The sequence below is a fragment of the Coccinella septempunctata genome, chromosome X, assembly GCF_907165205.1.
Source record: "Coccinella septempunctata chromosome X, icCocSept1.1, whole genome shotgun sequence".
Taxonomy (NCBI): domain Eukaryota; kingdom Metazoa; phylum Arthropoda; class Insecta; order Coleoptera; family Coccinellidae; genus Coccinella; species Coccinella septempunctata.
Genome location: NC_058198.1, coordinates 4799199 through 4826419, shown reverse-complemented (window position 1 = coordinate 4826419; position 27221 = coordinate 4799199). Strand labels below are relative to the sequence as shown.

Here is a 27221-nt window from a genome sequence, read left to right as displayed (position 1 = left end):
CCTTTTTCTTTTATAACTGCATGAAAGTAATTAAAACTTTCTCAAGTATTTGGCCTTTATGTTATTTTTACCTTCAGTCCCTTAACACATATTTCCAGGTTTGAGAGTGTTTTCAACTAACTAGAAGCATATGATAAGTAGCTTATTCAGTTCAGTTTCTTTATGCTTTACACATTTTCAGAATCCTAAAAACAGTTATGGAGTTTCTCGGACATAGAATTTGAAATAACAGAATGTTCAGATCGATATTTTTCAGTAAAACAAATATAACACTTTCTGTTTCAAATCAGTATCGAAGATAGAGGGGGTTACAAGAGAATACATGATAATAAAAAACAATAATTTCCCTCATGTAACCCATTTTGTTATTGCAAATCTCGTCAGTTCACATGAGAACGATACGTCATTTGACTTATCGTGACTTAACTAATACTTATTTAGCCCGTTCGAACGGCTTTATACCTTTACTATTAACAACGAGATGTCTGGACTGATTCGTAATATTTAACGATTCGTAATGTGTGAACTGCTTCGTGAATGTTCCATGCCAGTTGCATGCTTCACGTGAACCTTCTGTTGGGTGGCATAAGAAATTCCATGCTATTACGAATCGTTTAAAAAGATGAATCTGTCCGAAGGCTCTGTTAATCAAAAGGCTTCTATTCGGCAACATGAGTTATTGAATTATTTGTTTCTAAACATTTTTTAATCAAACACAAGAGATTATCGAATGTCCTTTCTTAAGATTTCACTCAAAATGATTTATTTTGCTTCCTATTCAAAATTTTCTGTAAATATATATCTATTCATATAGAGAAGTATGCTAGAATAAGAAAAAGTGAAAAGATGTGGTCGATTTATCTTTAAGGTCATAGAATTTCTTTGATATACAGAATCTTTGAAGATAGGAGAATGAAAACACCGTTTTAATTCTCTCATTGACATCGAAATAAGATAAGAATTTCAATTAAATGTGAGCAACAAATTGCAAATAGAATTCCTGCAAGGTTTATGCCGGACACAAAGTGTTAATTGGTAAGTCTTCAAATTATCTCTTGAAAAAATTCAATACCATATCGTTTTCAATGAGTGAATCAACAAAATGTAACATTTCTCTGTCGGCGATATTCTTAAAATGTACATTAGGTCAGATAGGCGAAGACAATGAAAACATTGATCGAATTTGAAATGTCCACTACATTGAACTTTAACACTGTTCCATACGGACTATTCTAAATTAATACCTACGTGATATATTTAGGTCTAACCTTCAAATAAACTGTCGCAGATGTATTTGTGATGTGAAACAGCTCCTTATTATTCACCCACTCGATTTATAAGATACTCTGACTCGACAACAAAACACCTGTTCAGTAGTTTCAGTTTGTCTTTCTCCTGTGTCCGTGTTGAAGTAAACATGTACGTACGAAAGGTAAGATTTTTTCGGGAATATACGGATTACATCACATATATCCCTGAATGAGTGCCAGGACATATGTCAAGGTTAACGAATCGAACTGTTTCAGATAATTAACATTAACTTTGTTTATAAGTGGAAAGGTTATTTCGGATTGTTATATCATCATTCGATCACTTCTATTTTTGAGTTGTTGAGTTTTGGTATTCAGAAGAATCGGATAATTCTCTGGGTAGTTAAGGCAATAATATTTTGAATTATCCTTCCTTATACCTGTTTATGATTATTTAACAAAATATTCAGGTAATGAACTTGAAACAGCTTGACTTTTCTCTTCGTTAGTGAAAGTGATCGTTCAAAAGGGATGACTTGATTGAATATACAGTGCATCAAGCTAATTTCTTTTCCTCATGTTCGGTTTCCGATTCGAAAAATTCATGTCATTTTATCATCAACACTAGGGATGATTAGATAAAACACCGGATCATTATAATAATAACCCGTTTATCGTCACTGTTGAATGTTCAGTACGACGCCTCGCTGTCTAAGGTTCTGACTGTTATCTTGTAGATAAATATTGAAATGAACACCTACACCGCATTTTTTTTTCTGTTTCAGAACTTCTGGATCTGTGGATAGATTTGAAGCAAAGCGTTTTGATAATGCAGGAATACCGGAATCTTCAGAAGGATATCTTGCTGCTGAAACATTCGCTGAGTTCTATAGTGGTTCCCGAAGATGACAGTATTCTGCATTTGGGATACGTCGACGACCTCGAGAAGGAAGTTGTTAAGCACGAGGTAAGTACTTAATTTGATTTTTTTTTGAAGTAAAATGCATCAAATTTGTGGCGGTTTTTAATCTACTTATTTTTCAATTATATTCACCCTTGAATGAGCTTTTTTTCCGGAATTTGAAGTTTCCAGGCCGTAAAATAATAACGTTTGATTACTAAGAAACGACTTTCGTTCACTCTCAGACTCTTAATCAATACAATAAATTGACGAGAAGCTTTAGTCCGAGATAATTGTTTCGTGCCATATAAAGTATAATTATCGATTTATACTAATTTTAAAGTTCCGAAAAGGGCAAAATTTCTTCAAACCGCTGCGTTTCGCCGGCAAACGAAAGTATCAAATGTAAACAAATCCATGATCACAAAATAAACTCCCGCCTGACGTTTCTTCCCAATGCAAAAGGGAGGTTGGCAACTATCTTAAACAGGGGTGGATAGTTGCAATACTCATAAAGGGAGAGTAGTGATTTTGGCTCCAGTAATTATGAAATTCATTTCATTGCGGATTTTTAGGCCTGGATCTTAAATAACTAACGCTTAGTAATTAAAGGCGGGTAGTAAAGGAATCTCTGGTATTTATGGCAGGGTGTAATGTCACTTTTCAGTAGCATTTTCGGCTTCGTGGACACTGCGCCATCTATGACGTTTTAATGGAGATTAATATCGATTTAGAATCATGCCTTACGATCCTGAAATTAGTCCTGCTCGTCAACCGTAGGATGGCGCTGAAAGAACCGATAATATTTGCTGTGCAGGAAACTGAACCGACTGGAATTTCTTTCCGTGCTATTGTTCTTTATGCTTGGTTTCCATCACATCCGTGGGATGGAGACGAGGGTTACTGCCTGGTACAGTGACTATATACTCCCCATTATATAGTCACTGTACTGCCTGGACGGTGTTACACTGAATTCTCCCAAAATGAGGGTTTGGAATAGCTGCACCCCAGATGAGATTTGTATCTAATTTTTTCGTGAAATGTTTCACGAAATAATGAAATTTGCGATGGGTTTTTAATTTTATTATCGATTCTGTGTATTTATTCTACCGAGTGGCCAAAGTTTTCGGAAAAACCTTCAAAAACGTTGAAAAATTCACAAAAATTTCTTAGTTGTTGAATTTCATGACCTCAGTCGAATCGATTTTAATTGATTCTGTGAATAATTCATGCTAGTGACAAATATTTTTGAAAGTATCCTCGAATAACTAATGTACAAAATTATTTTTGGAGTGAAATATTTCGCGAAATCATGGAAATGAGAATCGTTTTTGTATGTCTGGATAGACTGGATATAGATGTTAACGTATATCTGTAGATTCTGCGGAGAGTTCATGCCAGAGACAGATATTTTCTAAAATAACTTCAAATAATAATTCAAAATCAAATGATTTTCTGGTACGAAAATTTATTAGGGAAAAAATATTTTGTGAAATATAAAAAGTATTTATTTTACTAGGATTTGAATGGATTTCTCCACTCTGAGAACTGGTAGTTTTCTCGGTTTAGATCTAGATATCCATCGATTCTGAAAATGGTGAAAAAATTCCTCGAATATTTCACGTGACTTTCTTGTACGAGTAACAAGAAGTATTTCGCAGAACAACAGAAAATTGGATCGCCTGTGAATTTCATGATGTAGATTAGATTAATATTCACAGATTCTGAGTAGGATAGTTGAGTTTATTAAATGACAACCGTAACTTTTTTACCAGTAATGAATGGACCTTTTGTTGCTGTGTGTGATTGGTCTTTTCCATGATAGACATTGAATTCGAATTTGGTGAAAAAACTCACAATTTTATATGAGAGGACGTAAAGTTACCCCTTAAAACAATCCACAATCTACGTGGAAAGTGAGCATCATCTAAAATTGTATGTTCTAGATTGCATATCGATTTTTCTGAAAATAAATCATTCGAGTCATCTAATTTTTCGAAAATATCAGGTTTTTTCATGATAAGGAGCGGTTTATTTCGAAAAATATGAAATTTCTGGATCTGGAGGGGTTCGTCCGGGCCTGGCAGAGGCCGCAACATTTGTACGCCGCCGTAGTGGTGCAAGATTAAGACTTGGACGTGTCTGCAAGAGAGCCGTGATGGAGGCAGCATATTTGCGAGTCACGTCACGTAATGTGCCGTAGCAGTAGCGCGACACGGGTACGCTTTTATCGTCATTTCAAACTGAAAATATCACACACCACCAGTTTTTAGTTTCGAGTATCGTTTAATTCAACCTCTTGTAAAAACGCCCACTTCCAGCTATCGTACAAAAGGCGCATACCTCCGATTCTCTGACTGAAAAAGAATTAACTAATGGCCGCTGGTGACAGTCGTCCTTCTGCAACGCCGAATTCGGACTTTTCGGAAACCTTAAAAAAAGACGGACAATTCCTTTTAATTACTCAACTCCGGAATTTCAATTGTTCACTGCTTTCGTTCAGTGGGGAATGCTCTTATGTGCCTATTTGGATGAGGGACCCATAGGGTCTGGACGATCTTATACTATTCTTCTCTTTAACTATTCGTACAATGCGCCTGGCTATATTCTTATTCGGGAGAGTAGGTTTCAAGCTTTGATGGGCAATTTATAAGAGATAGAGGAATATGATCAATTACAATTTTGTACAGTTAAAAAAGTTCTATTAAAAAGTCCTTGATGGCATACATCAAACTTTCGAGGATAACCAATTTTAACATTTTCAATTCAATCCAAAATATTCCTCCATTCGAAGAGGGGTTTGACTGGCATGGAATGACTTGATATAAAAATGAATGGACCCTCATCTGCGGCTTGAAATTATTTTGAATTTTCTCCACTGATCGAGTTTTTCGTAACTGAAATTCGCTGTTCGAAAAGTTGAACGTGGATTTCTTGAAGTGAAACAATGGGTTCATCATGCATCTCGATTTGCCGTGCCTAAATCACAGTTTGTCTATGGCCGTATGTGGATTTGCAGATTCGATAACCGCAATTTGGTGCAGGGGACTGTGTAAATACACGTCGCAGAACACAACCGCATTGGTATGCCGGCTGCTATATCCGATGCAGCACGCATTCCAATGTAATTCAATTTACAATCAACAGCCAATCAATTGATTCGCATTCAGTACATTTTCCGTGGTGATTCCTTCACCACCCTTTCGAAGGGTGAAAATCTAGGAAATTGTCTTATATATATGCGACATGACTCAGAGGGAAGGGGCAAAGACAAACTTTCCTTCGGTTTATATGAACCCTGTTTGAGAAGCAACTTCATTCGTTTTCGTTGAATACTTCATTCAAAGTTTCGATTGGTTACTTGTATAAGTTTAGCTCAGTTAATTTATTGAGTCAGGAAAGGGTGGATATAACAAAAACGATCCTTGTAGACATGTGTTTATTTCTTGGAAATGACCAGTTCTGTCGCACTTTGGTACCTTTTGCTATAACACGGTTACAAATTAATCGATTTTTATGTGATATGATGCTCTTTGAGTAATACACTAATCGTGGGGTGGGATCTGTGGGGAAAAAATTAGCACTTGAGGATTCATAAAAATATTGTTCACCACGTACCCAAACTTTTACAAAATAAAATATTCTTGATATTTTTATGAAACAATTATACATATGCGGGGTTTTCTATTATTCAGATGTAAAATAATTTTTTTTCATTTTGCTTTGATTGATATATTCTTCTTAGGTTTTTTTCATCTATTGGTAGTGAATCGAAGTGAAATAACTGCGCGATACGTCGATTTACGGAACATAAGGGGCAGTATATCTGGTCTGAGCCGAATAAATTTCGGTATAACGGCAAGGCATTAAATAATTGATTTTATTGCCGGATTTGGATCGTCAATGGCTTCCTAACAATGAAATGTGGCTATGTAACGTTTGAATTTTTAAACAAAATTATATTTTTCGGCTTGAAAGGAAATCTATCTTCTTGACCACTATAGCAGATTGATAAGGCAATAATTTCGTACGCGCTGCTTGGTTCTCTGCAATTTCATCTCACGATATTATGATAGATAATGTGTGAAGAGTTGTTTCTAGAGGAAAAAAATGAAGGTTTTTTCATTTTTTCATAAATTTAGAGGACGCTGCCTATTTTTTTTTCAAATATTTACGCGTTTGATGACAATATGAATTGCTTGCTTTCAAGAACAGATAACGCTTCTATAGAATTGTTGATACCCGTCAGCTGAACACCCGCTATACTGAGGTTATTCGGGAACGCCCAGAATTTATCGTCGGTCCTTCAGGGGAAAACTCATTTCATTTTCGAAGTTGAGATGATCGTCGTTCCCTCTGTAATATATAAACACAGAAACAGCAGTGTCAACCGGCCGGCAATACGGAATATATAGGCATCGAGATATCGGCCCTTTTTCGTCGAAAGGACTCTTGAATGTTCCCTAGGGACAGTACAACGTTGCAACCATTGACTGACCTACACTGGACCCTCCACTCCTTCTCTTTAATCTTTGAAAACTTCAATTCCTGGAATAATTCATTGCCTACTTTATTTCGGCCCATCAGCGCCAATACCATCGTGGAAAATTCAACTGAAAATTTCGGTCGGGCTTATCGGAAAATAATTAGATTTGTGAAGGAATTTTCAGTAATTTCCTGGCAGATTTTACTTCTTATTCATCTTTTTTAACAATCTCCTTGTATTTAATATCATTATTGAAATATTTGCAAATACCTATTCAATATCCAAATAAATTTCAGATTATTCGAAACGACATTTATTTTTTGTTTCAGAAATTGCTGGTTGAAATGCAGGACAAAAAGAAGAAGCTATTCGAGTTGAATTTATCTGTTCATCACTTCGTAGTTGAGAACAAAGAATACAATGCTTCCTCCTTAAAGAACGACATTTCGTATCTCTACAGCTTGTGGGAAAATCTACATCAGAAGTAAGTTTCTTTTATCTAAATATCGCATGATATATCGTTTTTTAGTTGGTCATCGAATCTGGAAGGAATTCAAAACTGAAATTCGTATAAAACCGAATTCTCTATATCACGTGTTTAGTCAATCGATCAGTCCCTTGTTCAGGTTGAAACTAGTCATCATTTACACAACACGAAATAGATGTAGTTCAATGTGAGGGGGAATCCAAAGTTCTCACTGCCGCAATAATGATTAGTTATAGGAGGATTCAGTGAGAACTAATGAAACTTTATTTGGGGTAAAAGTTTGTTATGAGAATAAACTCGGTGATGAAGAATCGACGGCTTTTGTGGTATTACCACCGATTAGGGAAAGGCCATCGAGATATTCGGGTTGCTAACTATACAGGGTAGACATATTCCCATCTTTCTAAGCGATGAGGACGATTTCAGACCTTAATTGTTGCTTTTTCTCGCCAACAGTACATACCATACCTACAAAAATATTTAATGGGATCGCCTACATTTTAAAGCAAGAAAGTGTTCAACAAGAAAATGTACAATTTATTTGGAAATAAGCAAGATGGCCACATCAAATAATACTATTGGATTGTGGATGCTTCCTGAGGAAAAACTGATATTGAAATTTGTTTGGCTGGCATTTCCCGCGCAGTTCTCTGACATTTCCCTGAAGTGAACTGTTGTTTTTTAACGCAAAAGCGCATTTACATCTGTTACTTAGAATCGGCATAGTTAAATCGATATAAGCAGATTTAACTGTTAACATTATCGAACACATATTACGGAATGAATTATTCTGGCAGCAACGTTTTCTCACGACTGTATACGTGATAGATTGGACATTCGGGTTTTGAGGCGATAAAGTGTCGTGTGGAAAGCTAAGTAGGTGCCCAGTACTCGGTATTATTAATTAGTATTCAAGTGTTCAAGATGAACCCTCCCTCCCACACATCGTTGATGCATAATGACAGCTGCACCCACATATCGCGTGTTCTGGATAACAAATACTTTTGGGTACATTTCATATAGCTTTCGGTTGTACGTCATCTGTGATTTATTTGATTGCCTTACGAAACGTAAAATTCTAACCCGTTTTTCGATTTGGATGATTTAAAGATTTTTGCATTGTCTTAAATCGTAGATCAAGATCACTTAGTTCTCCCATTAAGTAGGTATACTTTTTTCGGTCTCATAAGTTAACCTTCAATATTATTTATTATCTCGTTACTTAAAATGGAAAAATAGTAGCATGTTAAAAATCTTTTTCGCAATTGTTAGTTGAAGCCAAATGGCCTTGATTGTGTGTTCAACTTATTACTATAGTTCTAGGGAATCTGATTTTTCTCTTGTTGTTGTTGTCATATGTAATGAAAGTATTCCTTTATAATTCGGCAAGTCCCTTAAAATATTCTGACGTTGGTTCTGTTTCATTCCAGAACTTCAGATCGATTGAGTCAACTTCAGCCGTTGCTGGAAACGTGGAAGACTTTGGAAAGTAGACTAGATCAACTTCATGGGGATTTGAGAAGCGACGAGAAAACTCTACGATTATTAGATTCTGCCCTGAAAGGAGGAACCCTTTCGGAACAAACAGCGGTATATGTGCGCGATGTTGCCAAGCTGTTGTCCGAAACCAATTTGGTCAAGGTGAGTCTTCCCATCTATATCATTTCCTCCAAAGACAAAACTTGTATAGTTCTTCTTCTTGATTTCTTCTGGTGACTTCCAGGCAATGAATTGATATCTGTCGATTACTTGTGAAAAATTCAGGTTTTTTTTAGAAGAAAATTTCTTCAAAATAGAGAATATACGGATCAAAATGCGTATTGAGTGCTATTTAGCAATATTCATGAGAAGATCCTCGAATTATCGATAGAAATTCATATGATTTTTGGGAGAATGAGAAACTTTCAAAATATCAACATATAAATATTATAATTCGTTTTTGAATTCTAGGATGTTCTTCTGGGTGTGACTACTGTTTTGAAAAAATTCTCGAATGAACGTCAACAATTAATCAATATTAATTTTTGTATCTACGAAAACTTCTCAGGAGTCAAAATCCCCTAGAGGAGGAGACATGACTAAATATTTTCAAAAAACTTAATATGGATGAGACGTTTCGATCAAATGATAAGTAAATGTTCCATAAATTCGTTATTTTGCAGATTATTCCATTCTTTGAATATTTTTGCTAAGATATTTAAAAAAAGTTGTCTAATGCTTGAATCATTCTCAGAGTGGATAGATATCCTTTCCATCAACACCTTGATGATTTCTTTCAGTCTTCCTAGGATATTTTCGAGATTATTAGACAGTCGCAAAAATTATCCCAAAATCGACAGATGTCCTTCCTTTTTCGAGGTCGCTGATTCCGATTCTGAATTCGTTTTTCAGAAACAAAAACTGTTCAAGAAAACTATTCAAGAATTGTAGTTTTTGTCATCAAGATGCTATCTCTCTTTCAATCCGAGAACGAGACACCATCTGAGTTTATGCTTGGTCGAGTTGATCAAGAACTCCAATTTTAGGAAGATACGAAATAGAACAGAATTTTTTCGCGAATTTTATCCTGATTAGAATATATTTATGATCAAAATAATTGAAAATCGGCATTTTGGACGTTGAAAAATTATGTTTTCCGAATAATACATTTTTTTTCCCAACTTTATTTTGATGTATCGTAAGGAAATGTTTGCATCAGAATAATATTGATAATGTTTTTGATATTAGAGCAGTTGTATCAGTTTTCTCTTCATTCTGAGATGTCTAGTGTTGCAGACTCGTATTTATCAGTTTTTATACTTTTACTTGTACTATTCAATCTGATTTTTCTTTAAAGATAAATAAAGAATATAATTATAACTGATTATCTATTACTTTGAAGTCCTGATGTCCCTTTAAGCCTGGTGCGTCTTACATTCTGGCTATGTATAAGAGCATTATACGCACTGATACAGTTCTAGAGTGTTATATGTCCACAGTGCGCTGTCAGAGGGTGCTGCAGTCTCTTCGAATTTTAATTTATTAGTTCCGCACTACGCCGCCAGGGGGCGCTGCGGACGCTCGAAATTTTTTTATTTTAGTTCCGAAAACACCCGCCAGAGGGCGCTATTTTTAAAGTGGCAAAATCGCGACTTTCGCTGCACTACTCTTGCGATTTCAGGGGGCACTGTAATTGCAAAAATTTTGAGCCCGAGCACTGCAGTTCCCAGAGATACATTTAGTACTGCACTACACCGCCAGGGGGCGCTGCGGTCGCTCGAAAAATTTTCGAATTTAGTTCCGAAAACACCCGCCAGATGGCGCTATTTTTAAAGTGGCAAAATCACGACTTTCGCTGCACTACTCTTGCGATTTCAGGGGGCACTGTAATTGCAAAAATTTTGAGCCCGAGCACTGCAGTTCCCAGAGATACTTTTAGTACTGCACTACACCGCCAGGGGGCGCTGCAGTCGCTCGAAAAATTTTTCGAATTTAGTTCCGAAAACACCCGCTAGGGGGCTACAAAAATTTCAAAAGTGGCTGTAGCCCCCTGGCGGGTGTTTTCGGAACTAAATTCGAAAAATTTTTCGAGCGACTGCAGCGCCCCCTGGCGGTGTAGTGCAGTACTAAATGTATCTCTGGGAACTGCAGTGCTCGGGCTCAAAATTTTTGCAATTACAGTGCCCCCTGAAATCGCAAGAGTAGTGCAGCGAAAGTCGCGATTTTGCCACTTTAAAAATAGCGCCCTCTGGCGGGTGTTTTCGGAACTAAATTCGAAAATTTTTCGAGCGACCGCAGCGCCCCCTGGCGGTGTAGTGCAGTACTAAAAGTATCTCTGGGAACTGCAGTGCTCGGGCTCAAAATTTTTGCAATTACAGTGCCCCCTGAAATCGCAAGAGTAGTGCAGCGAAAGTCGCGATTTTGCCACTTTAAAAATAGCGCCATCTGGCGGGTGTTTTCGGAACTAAATTCGAAAATTTTTCTAGCGACTGCAGCGCCCTCTGGCGGTGTAGTGCAGTACTAAAGAACTAAAGGAATATAATTCGAAGTGACTGCAGGGCCCTCTGATGGCGCACTGTGGAACAAAAAATTTCGATCTCCTCGTGAGTTCGGACCACAGTGCATGTGTTTTTAGCGCTAAATGCTGCAGTGAACCAGATTTCTTCATTTCAGAAAACTTGTCACCTGAATGTGCACTTCAAATTGTTGTTACACTGCAGCATTTAGAATTCGAATAATAAATGACGTAGGAAAAAAAAACAATTGTGAATCCAGAATTATTTTATTCAAGTTTCAAAAAAACAGCACAAATATAAAGTTCGAAAAAATTTGGTTTATTTTCTATTTCCCTTTGTCCATAATGAGTCTTGTTGTTTCATTGTTTCTCGTCCAGTCAAGAAATTTTCACTCGCAACTCACGAAGTGTACCTGAAAAAAATATTTTTTTCGTCATTCGAGAATAAAAGGGGGCTTGCATTATTGCAAGATTAAGAATTTATTCTTGCAAGAACGAATTCGCCAAAAGCGGAAAATCGTTATATAATACAAATAACATAATAACAAAGTATTAGTAGACCCTGCACTACAATCGGTTCTTCTTCAAATCAATTATTTTTTCTCTAACGCCCTTTTGAAAATCGTTAAAAGTAGTACACTACAGCGGCTAAAATGATTTTTTTTCTTCAAAACCGAGCTCGGTTTTGGCATCAGGGATGTCGACTTATCCGAAAAACACGTATGGCACCTCAATATCCGAAACTTGGATTTTCGAGTCCGATCGAAAAAAACGCAAGGTTATACATCAGGAAAAAAATTTGCGAAAAATACTTTTTTCGTGGTATCGTTTTGAAACTCAGAATAAAGTATCAGTAGACCCCGCTCTATCAAAAACTACAATCGGTTCTTCTTCAAATCAATTATTTTTTCTTTAACGCCCTTTTGAAAATCGTTAAAAGTAGTACACTACAGCGGCTAAAATGATTTTTTTTCTTCGAAACCGAGCTCGGTTTTGGCATCAGGGATGTCGAATTATCCGAAAAACACGTACGGCACCTCAATATCCGAAACTTGGATTTTCGAGTCCGATCGAAAAAAACGCAAGGTTATACATCAGGAAAAAAATTTGCGAAAAATACTTTTTTCGTGGTATCGTTTTGAAACTCAGAATAAAGTATCAGTAGACCCCGCTCTATCAAAAACTACAATCGGTTCTTCTTCAAATCAATTATTTTTTCTTTAACGCCCTTTTGAAAATCGTTAAAAGTAGTACACTACAGCGGCTAAAATGATTTTTTTTCTTCGAAACCGAGCTCGGTTTTGGCATCAGGGATGTCGAATTATCCGAAAAACACGTACGGCACCTCAATATCCGAAACTTGGATTTTCGAGTCCGATCGAAAAAAACGGAAGGTTATACATCAGGAAAAAAATTTGCGAAAAATACTTTTTTCGTCGTATCGTTTTGAAACTCAGAATAAAGTATTAGTAGACCCTGCTCTATCAAAAACTACAATCGGTTCTTCTTCAAATCAATTATTTTTTCTCTAACGCCCTTTTGAAAATCGTTAAAAGTAGTACACTACAGCGGCTAAAATGATTTTTTTTCTTCAAAACCGAGCTCGGTTTTGGCATCAGGGATGTCGAATTATCCGAAAAACACGTACGGCACCTCAATATCCGAAACTTGGATTTTCGAGTCCGATCGAAAAAAACGCAAGGTTATACATCAGGAAAAAAATTTGCGAAAAATACTTTTTTCGTCGTATCGTTTTGAAACTCAGAATAAAGTATCAGTAGACCCTGCTCTATCAAAAACTACAATCGGTTCTTCTTCAAATCAATTATTTTTTCTTTAACGCCCTTTTGAAAATCGTTAAAAGTAGTACACTACAGCGGCTAAAATGATTTTTTTTCTTCGAAACCGAGCTCGGTTTTGGCATCAGGGATGTCGAATTATCCGAAAAACACGTACGGCACCTCAATATCCGAAACTTGGATTTTCGAGTCCGATCGAAAAAAACGCAAGGTTATACATCAGGAAAAAAATTTGCGAAAAATACTTTTTTCGTGGTATCGTTTTGAAACTCAGAATAAAGTATCAGTAGACCCCGCTCTATCAAAAACTACAATCGGTTCTTCTTCAAATCAATTATTTTTTCTCTAACGCCCTTTTGAAAATCGTTAAAAGTAGTACACTACAGCGGCTAAAATGATTTTTTTTCTTCAAAACCGAGCTCGGTTTTGGCATCAGGGATGTCGAATTATCCGAAAAACACGTACGGCACCTCAATATCCGAAACTTGGATTTTCGAGTCCGATCGAAAAAAACGCAAGGTTATAAAAACATCAGGAAAAAAATTTGCGAAAAATAATTTTTTCGTCGTATCGTTTTGAAACTCAGAATAAAGTATCAGTAGACCCTGCTCTATCAAAAACTACAATCGGTTCTTCTTCAAATCAATTATTTTTTCTTTAACGCCCTTTTGAAAATCGTTAAAAGTAGTACACTACAGCGGCTAAAATGATTTTTTTTCTTCAAAACCGAGCTCCGTTTTGGCATCAGGGATGTCGAATTATCCGAAAAACACGTACGGCACCTCAATATCCGAAACTTGGATTTTCGAGTCCGATCGAAAAAAACGCAAGGTTATACATCAGGAAAAAAATTTGCGAAAAATACTTTTTTCGTCGTATCGTTTTGAAACTCAGAATAAAGTATCAGTAGACCCTGCTCTATCAAAAACTACAATCGGTTCTTCTTCAAATCAATTATTTTTTCTTTAACGCCCTTTTGAAAATCGTTAAAAGTAGTACACTACAGCGGCTAAAATGATTTTTTTTCTTCAAAACCGAGCTCCGTTTTGGCATCAGGGATGTCGAATTATCCGAAAAACACGTACGGCACCTCAATATCCGAAACTTGGATTTTCGAGTCCGATCGAAAAAAAACGCAAGGTTATACATCAGGAAAAAAATTTGCGAAAAATACTTTTTTCATTGTATCGTTTTGAAACTCAAAATAAAGTATCAGTAGACCCTGCTCTATCAAAAACTGCTATCGGTTCTTCTTCAAATCAATTATTTTTTTTTAACGCCCTTTTGAAAATCGTTAAAAGTAGTACCCTACAGCGGCTAAAATGACAACAGCCGACAACAGCCGACTACAGCCGACAACACCCGACAACAGCCGACAATACCCGACAACACCCGACAACAGCCGACAATACCCGACAACACCCGACAACAGCCGACAACACCCGACAACAACCGACAACACCCGATAACACCCGACAACAACCGACAACACCCGACAATACCCGACAACACCCGACAACAGCCGACAACACCCGACAATACCCGACAACACCCGACAACAGCCGACAACACCCGACAACAGCCGACAATACCCGACAACACCCGACAATAGCCGACAACACCCGACAACAGCCGACAATACCCGACTATACCCGACAACACCCGACAACAGCCGACAATACCCGACAACAACCGACAACACCCGATAACACCCGACAACAACCGACAACACCCGACAACAGCCGACAACAACCGACAACACCCGACAACACCCGACAATACCCGACAACACCCGACAACAACCGACAACACCCGACAATACCCGACAACACCCGACAACACCCGACAACAACCGACAACACCCGACAACAGCCGACAACAACCGACAAGAACCGACAACAGCCGACATGAAAAATTTTCGATGAAAATACTTTTTTCTTCGTATCGTTTGGAAATTCAGAATATAGATTCATTTGATCCTGCCTTATCAGAAACTGCAATCGGTTCCTCTTCAAGTGACTTATTTTTCCATTTATGCCCTTCTGAAATTCGGGAACTTTGGTAGACCATAGCAGCCGAAATAATTTCGATTTCGATCGAAAAAAACGCAAGGCATCATGAAAAATTTTCGATGAAAATACTTTTTTTTTCGTATCGTTTTGAAATTCAGAATATAGATTCATTAGATCCTGCCTTATCAGAAACTACAATCGGTTCTTCTTCAAACGAGTTATTTTTCCTTTAACGCCCTTTTGAAAATCGTTAAAAGTAGTACACTACAGCGGCTAAAATGATTTTTTTTCTTCAAAACCGAGCTCCGTTTTGGCATCAGGGATGTCGAATTATCCGAAAAACACGTACGGCACCTCAATATCCGAAACTTGGATTTTCGAGTCCGATCGAAAAAAAACGCAAGGTTATATATACATCAGGAAAAAAATTTGCGAAAAATACTTTTTTCATTGTATCGTTTTGAAACTCAAAATAAAGTATCAGTAGACCCTGCTCTATCAAAAACTGCTATCGGTTCTTCTTCAAATCAATTATTTTTTTTTAACGCCCTTTTGAAAATCGTTAAAAGTAGTACACTACAGCGGCTAAAATGATTTTTTTTCTTCAAAACCGAGCTCCGTTTTGGCATCAGGGATGTCGAATTATCCGAAAAACACGTACGGCACCTCAATATCCGAAACTTGGATTTTCGAGTCCGATCGAAAAAAACGCAAGGTTATACATCAGGAAAAAAATTTGCGAAAAATACTTTTTTCGTCGTATCGTTTTGAAACTCAGAATAAAGTATCAGTAGACCCTGCTCTATCAAAAACTACAATCGGTTCTTCTTCAAATCAATTATTTTTTCTTTAACGCCCTTTTGAAAATCGTTAAAAGTAGTACACTACAGCGGCTAAAATGATTTTTTTTCTTCAAAACCGAGCTCCGTTTTGGCATCAGGGATGTCGAATTATCCGAAAAACACGTACGGCACCTCAATATCCGAAACTTGGATTTTCGAGTCCGATCGAAAAAAAACGCAAGGTTATATATACATCAGGAAAAAAATTTGCGAAAAATACTTTTTTCATTGTATCGTTTTGAAACTCAAAATAAAGTATCAGTAGACCCTGCTCTATCAAAAACTGCTATCGGTTCTTCTTCAAATCAATTATTTTTTTTTAACGCCCTTTTGAAAATCGTTAAAAGTAGTACACTACAGCGGCTAAAATGATTTTTTTTCTTCAAAACCGAGCTCCGTTTTGGCATCAGGGATGTCGAATTATCCGAAAAACACGTACGGCACCTCAATATCCGAAACTTGGATTTTCGAGTCCGATCGAAAAAAACGCAAGGTTATACATCAGGAAAAAAATTTGCGAAAAATACTTTTTTCGTCGTATCGTTTTGAAACTCAGAATAAAGTATTAGTAGACCCTGCTCTATCAAAAACTACAATCGGTTCGTCTTCAAATCAATTATTTTTTCTTTAACGCCCTTTTGAAAATCGTTAAAAGTAGTACACTACAGCGGCTAAAATGATTTTTTTTCTTCAAAACCGAGCTCCGTTTTGGCATCAGGGATGTCGAATTATCCGAAAAACACGAACGGCACCTCAATATCCGAAACTTGGATTTTCGAGTCGGATCGAAAAAAACGCAAGGTTATCATCAGGAAAAAAATTTGCGAAAAATCCTTTTTTCATTGTATCGTTTTGAAACTCAAAATAAAGTATCAGTAGACCCTGCTCTATCAAAAACTGCTATCGGTTCTTCTTCAAATCAATTATTTTTTTTTTAACGCCCTTTTGAAAATCGTTAAAAGTAGTACCCTACAGCGGCTAAAATGACAACAGCCGACAACAGCCGACTACAGCCGACAACACCCGACAACAGCCGACAATACCCGACAACACCCGACAACAGCCGACAACACCCGACAACACCCGACAACAACCGACAACAGCCGACAATACCCGACAACACCCGACAACAGCCGACAATACCCGACAACACCCGACAACAGCCGACAATACCCGACAACACCCGACAACAGCCGACAACACCCGACAACAGCCGACAACACCCGACAACAGCCGACAACACCCGACAATACCCGACAACACCCGACAACAGCCGACAACAGCCGACAATACCCGACAACACCCGACAACACCCGACAACACCCGACAACACCCGACAATACCCGACAATACCCGACAACACCCGACAACAGCCGACAATACCCGACAACACCCGACAACACCCGACAACACCCGACAATACCCGACAACACCCGACAACACCCGACAACAGCCGACAATACCCGACAACACCCGACAACAGCCGACAACACCCGACAATACCCTACAATACCCGACAACACCCGACAACAGCCGAAAATACCCGACAACAGCCGACAACAACCGACAACACCCGATAACACCCGAGAACAACCGACAACACCCGACAACAGCCGACAACAGCCGACAATACCCGACAACACCCGACAACAGCCGACAATACCCGACAACACCCGACAACAGCCGACAACACCCGACAACAGCCGACAACACCCGACAACAGCCGACAACACCCGACAATACCCGACAACACCCGACAACAGCCGACAACACCCGACAACAGCCGACAACACCCGACAACACCCGACAACAACCGACAACACCCGACAACACCCGACAACACCCGACAACACCCGACAACACCCGACAACAACCGACAACACCCGACAACACCCGACAACACCCGACAACACCCGACAACAACCGACAACACCCGACAATACCCGACAACACCCGACAACACCCGACAACACCCGACAACACCCGACAACAACCGACAACACCCGACAACACCCGACAACAACCGACAACACCCGACAACAGCCGACAACAACCGACAAGAACCGACAACAGCCGACATGAAAAATTTTCGATGAAAATACTTTTTTCTTCGTATCGTTTGAAAATTCAGAATATAGATTCATTAGATCCTGCCTTATCAGAAACTGCAATCGGTTCCTCTTCAAGTGACTTATTTTTCCATTTATGCCCTTCTGAAATTCGGGAACTTTGGTAGACCATAGCAGCCGAAATAATTTCGATTTCGATCGAAAAAAACGCAAGGCATCATGAAAAATTTTCGATGAAAATACTTTTTTTTTCGTATCGTTTTGAAATTCAGAATATAGATTCATTAGATCCTGCCTTATCAGAAACTACAATCGGTTCTTCTTCAAACGAGTTATTTTTCTTCATAAACTTTTTAGGGTTTTCACTCCCAATCTCTGAAACAAAATCAATTAAAAATGAAATCAACGATTTGCTCCTGCGTAAATTCTTGCACTAATTTGTCAGGAGCAAATTAACTAGAAAAAATTGTTGCCTGACAATGAACTCAAAATAAATAACGTTGAAATTATAATTCTTCGTAACGTTTCGGAGTCTATATCAGACTCCTTCATCAGACGGAAAAATCTACTTTTGAAAATCTTCTGAATTGTCGCTTTTTGTCTGACATTAATTGTCAACACACAGAAACTGTTTCTGTGATCTGTGTCAGAAGATTTTCAAAAGTAGATTTTTCCGTCTGATGAAGGAGTCTGATATAGACTCCGAAACGTTACGAAGAATTATAATTTCAACGTTATTTATTTTGAGTTCATTGTCAGGCAACAATTTTTTCTAGTTAATTTGCTCCTGACAAATTAGTGCAAGAATTTACGCAGGAGCAAATCGTTGATTTCATTTTTAATTGATTTTGTTTCAGAGATTGGGAGTGAAAACCCTAAAAAGTTTATGAAGAGATGCAAAATCCTCCCAAAATAAATTTCAATCGATATCTGAGTTATTTTTCCTTTAACGCCCTTTTGAAAATCGTTAAAAGTAGTACACCACAGCGGCTAAAATGATTTTTTTTCTTCGAAACCGAGCTCGGTTTTGGCATCAGGGATGTCGAATTATCCGAAAAACACGTACGGCACCTCAATATCCGAAACTTGGATTTTCGAGTCCGATCGAAAAAAACGGAAGGTTATACATCAGGAAAAAAATTTGCGAAAAATACTTTTTTCGTCGTATCGTTTTGAAACTCAGAATAAAGTATTAGTAGACCCTGCTCTATCAAAAACTACAATCGGTTCTTCTTCAAATCAATTATTTTTTCTTTAACGCCCTTTTGAAAATCGTTAAAAGTAGTACACGACAGCGGCTAAAATGATTTTTTTTTTTTTCAAAACTGAGCTCGGTTTTGGCATCAGGGATGTCGAATTATCCGAAAAACACGAACGGCACCTCAATATCCGAAACTTGGATTTTCGAGTCCGATCGAAAAAAACGCAAGGTTATACATCAGGAAAAAAATTTGCGAAAAATACTTTTTTCGTCGTATCGTTTTGAAACTCAGAATAAAGTATTAGTAGACCCTGCTCTATCAAAAACTACAATCGGTTCTTCTTCAAATCAATTATTTTTTCTTTAACGCCCTTTTGAAAATCGTTAAAAGTAGTACACGACAGCGGCTAAAATGATTTTTTTTCTTCGAAACCGAGCTCGGTTTTGGCATCAGGGATGTCGAATTATCCGAAAAACACGAACGGCACCTCAATATCCGAAACTTGGATTTTCGAGTCCGATCGAAAAAAACGGAAGGTTATACATCAGGAAAAAAATTTGCGAAAAATACTTTTTTCGTCGTATCGTTTTGAAACTCAGAATAAAGTATTAGTAGACCCTGCTCTATCAAAAACTACAATCGGTTCTTCTTCAAATCAATTATTTTTTCTTTAACGCCCTTTTGAAAATCGTTAAAAGTAGTACCCTACAGCGGCTAAAATGATTTTTTTTTTTTTCAAAACTGAGCTCGGTTTTGGCATCAGGGATGTCGAATTATCCGAAAAACACGAACGGCACCTCAATATCCAACTTGGATTTTCGAGTCCGATCGAAAAAAACGCAAGGTTATACATCAGGAAAAAAATTTGCGAAAAATACTTTTTTCGTCGTATCGTTTTGAAACTCAGAATAAAGTATCAGTAGACCAGGCTCTATCAAAAACTACAATCGGTTCTCCTTCAAATAAATTATTTTTCCTTTAACGCGCTTTTACAACCGTTTCTGTCATCTATCTATCAGGTAGAGAAAAATTCGAATAAATGAACTCCCTCTAATGGAGAAATGTCATCGTCCATTCTGATATTTATACAGTAAGAGGCTAGATTTCTTTCTAAGCCGCATAATTCATAGTCATAGTCCTGGAAGAAGAAAGTATATTAATACAAAACTATCTGGAAGAGAGAACCATTTCGAAAAATATTTCATACGAATAACGAGCTATATGCTTTATACTCAATTATTTCCATTCACGATATGAAATATTGATATGACCTGGTTTGGAAGCCGTGGAATTGTTCGCATAATCACGAATCTTTCTGTGTATTCCCAACTTGAAACAAGGCCATATCGTAACTATCTCCGACATTTCTAAATGAACGAAGTTCGAAATGTTGAATGATCTTTCGTAGACGAATTCTATAGAATGGACAGAGAGCAAAATCAACTTTAATATCAACAATAATTCAATTGAAACAATGTTCGATCTTTCGTTGGGGAGAAACTAAACCAATAACAGGCACAAAGTTGGTGGTCGATTGTCGAAGTCCATCGTTGATGCACTTAATGACGTCCGAAAAAAGGATTTAAAATAATTAAAATTGCCCGCAATTGAATAAATCAACGTCAACCTACGTTAAAAATGATATTTCACCATAATGATAGAGGGTGAAACAACTGAAATACCATAAGTGAATAGACTCCCTAGCGATGACCGACCCCCAGATTTGATCTGACCAACGTAATGCTCGGTCGGATCGTTAATCGTGTCCAGGTTGATTTTCCGGTCACGTACTACGAATGTTCCACAGAATCAGCGTAAAAATACAAATTTAATATCGGATCTGAGAGCTTAACTCAGGCCCAGAGGTCAGAATTTTGCTCCTTGACTACAGGATAGTCGGATTATTACCGGATATTTCCTTCCGGCGCGAAGGTCCATATCTGTTTATAAAAAAATCGGGATCGTCTCCTGAAGTTCTTGTTTGCTTATTGAATGTTTTCATAACGGGATCTCACGTTCGTATATTTTTTTATGTGTTTCTGTGGTGCGCTGACGAAACCTTGTTGAAATTTCAATGAAATACATCAATCCAATCTTTTCCACGTCATATTCGAGAAGGTGGCAAGTAACTCTGTGCACTATAAAAATAATTTTGATTTACGGTAGAACACCAAATGCTTAACTCCACTTCATTTCCATAGCTACATTATGAAATGACTGAAATTAGAATAAAATTTGAAGCACATCCTAGTGAAAAATCATGTAATTCAGTTTCTTCTGTTCGATTATGGATTTTCATCTAGTATGTGCTACATCAAGCCAATAGATTAACTGATGCTACCTTGTTTGTATCCGAGTTTAAAACACTCGGCTTGAAGTTTTCCAGTAGAAAAACTAATGAAAGTGAAAATAGGCTTTCGCCTACTGGACTTTCGTTACTGGACTAACATCCAAAACGGGGTCCTGGTCTTATAGCGGCATAAGTTCGACCGTTGAGCGCATTGCCTGTTCGGCACTTCTATATAGAAATGAACCGCTCGACGCTCAGCGCCGGTAATGAAAAGTGCCGTACCGCATACTAAATAGGTTTTCAGGGGTGATGAACAAAGCGAGAGCATCTGCCAATGCATGGCGAAAATTCAGGAAAAGCTTATGCGAATTCTGCAACCGAACCTCTTCGAGAAAAGACCACATACAAGAACTTCAATGTGTCTACAAAAATTATTGCTAGATTTAACCGATTCAAGTCGTTTGTGCTCCTTATTCCTTTAATGATCTACATTTACAGTATTTTCACGATGGCTAATAAGATCCTAGCAAAAAAATTGCGGAGGTGACTCAGAAAATTGCAGATATTGTTTAAATAGGTCTATATCAGAGTGATTTTTTTGGATTCCGAATGATTGAAAACAATTTCGAAATGATGATGACTAATATATTTTAATTTTTGTTTCAGGGTTGCACGATACCCGAATTGTTCACGGAAGGTTCTTGGTCAGATAGTGGCATATCAGACGAAGGATCAGAGCACGATGTTGGTGAAAGAGAACGTCGTCTGGCAGCTATTAGGCGTTTAGTTAGGCAATTAGAAGTTGTTCTTTCTCCCGATAGTGATGCCCGTGTTCATATGGCCAGCAGGCTCACTTCCGCAGAGCAGGAGCTGAGGGAACTTCAGAAGCAGTGCAGGTCCTTGATTGTTCGATCAGCAGTCTGCACACTGCCCAGTACGATGGATCATTCTGAGTAAGTTGGATCGGTGTTTATTTCATCTTCATATGCTTCTGGTCAATTATTTACGATATGTGATGCTGGTCCGAATATTTTCCCCGACGGAAAGTCGTTCAACTTCATTGAAAGTTTTATACGATCTTGAGTACTAGTCAAAGTGAAAGATAATAGTTAACAGAAAAAACGGCGAATGAAAATGAATATGTGAAAATTTTCTAACTTCTTGAAATTCACTCTGTTTTGAATCTTGCTAAATAAATAGAGGAAATCGAACTATAATGGTGCGTTATCATAATGTATGAAGAGCAATTTAAATATAAGAATCAGGCCCTAATTCCACCTTTAAAATTCTAATAAATACTTCTGTACTACACACAGCCCACCCACTTTTTACAACATGATGAGATGAACACAACTCACACATTAAACACAACTGCTGTATCTCATCCGTTGCGTGCTTATAAATGACTAACAAATATTTCTGACACTGTTTTTACCTTATGGTTTCGTTTTTGCACCACTAACGTTTCGCACCTACAGAATATTTACTGACATGTGCTTGGACTTTTAATGGGAGGGTTCGGTTTTTGCTTACGTATCTTTCAGAGTTAATTAAATGACTATTTGGAGTGGTTTAGTCTTATTATATTGGAATTCGGGATGTCAAGGTTTCGATCATATTATTATTTCTAATGTAATTTTGAGTTTATCATCCATGAAGAAATTGTGAGAGTATTCGTGGACATACATTATTGATTTTTTTCATTGTTATTTATTTACTATGTGATAATATTTCATACAATACATTAGAAACGATATTTTTATCGCTTTAAATTGCAGAATTGAAAAGAAACGAAACCTCGACATCAACAAATTTCAATATGCTTAGATCTCACATGATTCGCTATACCTAATGATCGATCTGCTCTGTAAAGTGTCCAAATTTTTCTATTCATAAAAAATTAAGAACTCTATTCACTGAATATAGGCGAAAAAAGTCACCAAAAACTTTTAGGTGTTTAATAATTCGCAAGCTTTGGAGAAATGGGGAGCAAATGGCGCGATAATGTCTTGTTGAGTTTTAATCTCTTAGACGAAAAACATGAAAAATGTCTAGCGTTGGATTTTCGAGGGGGGGGCTAATGGTGACAATATCTTGGCAGCGTCTTTGCGCTCCACAGCTAAATAGGCAGTAATGGCGGCCCGCGACGCCACTACTCTCCTTGCATATGAATGCCCTGTTTATCCGAGTCGCCATGTCGAACGCATATGGATTATTTTCAAATTGAAAAATATTCAGATATCAAAAATTTCATAAGGGAGAAACGCAGTTCCTCAACATTCGAGTTCCTTAGTTTTACTTTCTTGAAGGAAAAAGTTTTTATCTTTGTCATTTGAGGTTTTATTGGGCTATTTCCATCATTCTGTATTCCACAAGAAGGTTCATTTTCACCGAAACGAATTGTGGAAGTATTTGTCAGAGAACGCCAACAGAATTTTGGGAACATCCCTGAATATATGTTTTTCCTACAGAATTCAGTTTATGTTTATTCCTCATTATCCGATTTGGAACATTTGCCTCTACTAGCAACGGTTTTAGATCGAGGAATTCTATTTGAATTTCTTCTTTCACCTTACATTGTTGTATGTTAATGCTCTTGTGTATTTATGGTCGTATTCGAGACACAACTTGAAGAATAAAAGGCGTAATGTTCACGATATCTAATCAATTATTATTCAAAAAACGTTTCAATCACTTACCGGATGGAAATGTAATTCTTGTAATTCGAACCCAGTCGAGTGTGTGTGTATTCGTCGTCCGTTTAAGCTGGATGGTCAGGAGCATACAGTTCGCAATCTGAAATTATCAAGAAAATACCTATTGAGAAATTTATTACAACGAAAAAAAAAATACATAGAAAGTTTCTTCTAAATATTTCCCGGTGTAAACAAAAAAATTTTCAGAGTTGAAGTCAAAACATAATAGAGGATACAAAAATACCAGTTCATCATTGAAAAAATGCAACTGGAAACGGTTTTTAATCTAAAAGATGGTTATGGATTTCCTAATAAGTAGAATTTCCTATTTGCCTGTATGCTTCTGTTGGTGTTGCATGAGGAAAATTTCGGAATAATTTTCGAAGTGAAATATTTTGAAAACCACTGAATCAATTCTCATTTTTTCCCGAACCACTATATTGCTCGACGATGAGAAATCAAATATGTATAAGAAAATGAAAGACAGCGCGTAGACTACGCCCAAATGATTGTTCCTCTTGTTGCAGGAGCAAACAAAAAACAGAAGGACACCCAGTGAAAGGTAAGGATGGGGGTGGAGACCCAGATGATGATTCTGGAAAGCCATCATGGTTCAAGAGAGCCGTCAGGGCATCGGTGCCCTTCCAATTAGTATTAGTGACGATATTGTGCATAGCATGGTTATTGGAACCACAATGTTGCGACAATATGAATAATTATGCATGGTCCCTAACCCCGAAATTACGTTATATAAATGGTCCACCGCCAATATAGGTACTTATAATTTGGTTAAAATACGTTTTTCTGTATCAATTCTGTACTTAGCGTTGATATTGATGCATTTTCAATTGATACATTTCGTAATCAAAGTGCGATTGCTCATAGTTTAATCAAATAATCGCAATATTTCCTTGTGCCTTCCAATAGGTCTTGCCTTTTTTTATTATGTACAAAAAAAGCAACCGAGTATTTATTTTGTTCTGATAACATATTGTTATTGTGTATATAGAATTTTATAATATAAAACGAAAAAAATTCTGTGAATTTGCAAAAGCAACAATGTGAAAATTTCAATTTCGCAAAATTTTCGATTATGAAGATGATAGTAAACTAAATTTAGTTTTCTCAATTTTTCGGAGATTTCACTATTTGGTACCTATTCACAAGTAATTGAAGAAAATATTTTATTACCTGATATTTTTCATTTTGTTTTAAGAAATGCATGTATTTCCCTGTAAATAAAATATTAGGGCGTAGTTACCATTGTGGCACAGTTGTATGAAATATTATCGAAAAATACGAACTGTGCCTTTTGCTAAAAGCTTTATGAAGTTATGGAGTTTCCGAATTGAATTTCGGATCTCTCGTTTCTGAGTTTATAGTTTTTCTGATAGATATAACAATCGGTTATTCGATAGGATATATTTTTATATTCGATTTTTTACTCGACCAATGACATAATGATCTTTCAAAGATCGACGCTGACTTTTTACGTTAACGTTAACATGTGAACGAGACGTCTATGTGGAAAAAAGTATTTCTTGAACCCTGAGGTGAAAGAGCAACTATAAGCACTGCCATTTCACGTGGCTCATTTCGTATTGAATTATAAGGGTGTCAGATTTCTTAGAATATCTTCGTCCGGTTGTACAATTCAACACCGTTCGAAGCGAATTATGTTTAATTTCAATAAACTAATGCATGTTTAGTATTTAACTAGGTCTTGCATGTGTTTAATCGCTATAACGATGTGGCAACGTCGCCGTTTCGCGTTCACTTCGCTTAACATTTTGTTTTGTTGGTCAGTATAGAGTAAGTTCCTGAAATAATTTCGTACGAACATATATCGAAAAAAAAAAAAAACGTCGACGTTGTTATTTCTACTTCTTGTTTTACTCAAGAGGTATGTTTGTGTATCAGTGTTGCAAGTATTATAATTTATGTTTGTTGATGATTTTGTATCGAGTTCATATTTTCCTCATTTTCGAAATGAAATAATACGATGGCTTCTTTTTTTGATAAGAACGTGCCATATATCACAGCATACAATGATGTATTTTTTCATTACGATGCGAGGAAAATATCAAGATGTGTTCTTTGTCGAAAAAATAAAAAAATCTTCCGTCACGAACATTGGTAAGAATTCCAATCAAAAGTTGATTCTCAATAAACCTTCCCTATACTTTCCATATGGAGACGCAAAGTATATGAAAGGTAAAGTGTGTCCATTCAGTCACATCAAACAATATTTATGTGGAAAGGAAAGGAGTATGGAAGGTTAAGTGATAATCAACCTTAATTCTGCAATTTGGAATGAGTATAGTTGAATTTCGTGTTCATTTCATGTTATATTGTTGTTTTTTTTTCTATATTTTATTTCATTTCGTATAATGTTATGTGCGTGAACTCAGAACCATTCAAAATATAAAGAGACAGAAAAGAAAAAATAAAATATAAAAAATAATTATTATATATTCAAATGAGTCTCTTCAAATATTTGGTGGTTGTTGATGTATAAGATATAAGTTCCTGTACACTGTCTCATTCACAAATTTCCGAGATTTTATATGTTTACAAACATTTTTACTATCATGTTATCATGCATTTACTGTATTATTTTTTTTTTCGGTGCAAACTAGATCCAAGCAATTGTTCTCAAAGGAGTACAAGTGTTTCACTGTTATTGATTATTATTTTTTCCAGTGCCACCGAGGTGCAGTATATTTACTCTTTTTCAATAAAGTTTGATCCAATGCAAGTCTTTCATTTATATTCCAACCCAAAAGTTCATTCTGCATCCTGACATCCATGGACCAAAAATTACTGAAATTTGGCTGTAATACGCAATAAAGAACCTCGATTTCTCAATTCATATGATACGTTGTGTCTGCATCATAGCTCACGAATAAAATACGTTGGTTCTAATCAGAAACTTGGTCTTCTAAATTTCAAAGATCCATCGACATTTTCGGTGTTGCATTTCTTGCTTGCATTTCTTGCTTGAAGACAACAGAAAAATCACTCAAGAATTAACATATAGATTGTTCAATTCGCGTAGGAGATCACTTTGGCATAATTTTCACGCAGTTTAAGAAAGTTTCGCGTGCGCTTTTCAAACTTTTATTCAGATCGTGCTTTCATTGCTAATATAGAGTGGCTCCAGAATAGCGATTATCCCATTAAGAGCCTCCCT

At 36.9% G+C, this 27221-nt stretch overlaps 1 protein-coding gene across 4 annotated transcripts in view; it reads left to right on the top strand.

The window, feature by feature from the left end:
- LOC123321698 overlaps positions 1-26781 on the top strand; it is a 125229-nt gene extending 98448 nt beyond the window's left edge. For 3 of the 4 annotated variants that reach the window (XM_044909425.1, XM_044909426.1, XM_044909427.1), the window contains 5 exons: positions 2036-2217; positions 6967-7121; positions 8555-8765; positions 21999-22285; positions 24556-26781. In XM_044909425.1, coding sequence (XP_044765360.1) covers positions 2036-2217; positions 6967-7121; positions 8555-8765; positions 21999-22285; positions 24556-24802 — 1082 coding nt within the window. In that variant the 3' untranslated portion in view covers positions 24803-26781. Of the gene's footprint in view, positions 1-2035; positions 2218-6966; positions 7122-8554; positions 8766-9515; positions 9982-21998; positions 22286-24555 lie in introns of those variants that run through there. The other variant, XM_044909428.1, reaches the window with a different exon arrangement.
- Positions 26782-27221: the final 440 nt, after the last annotated feature.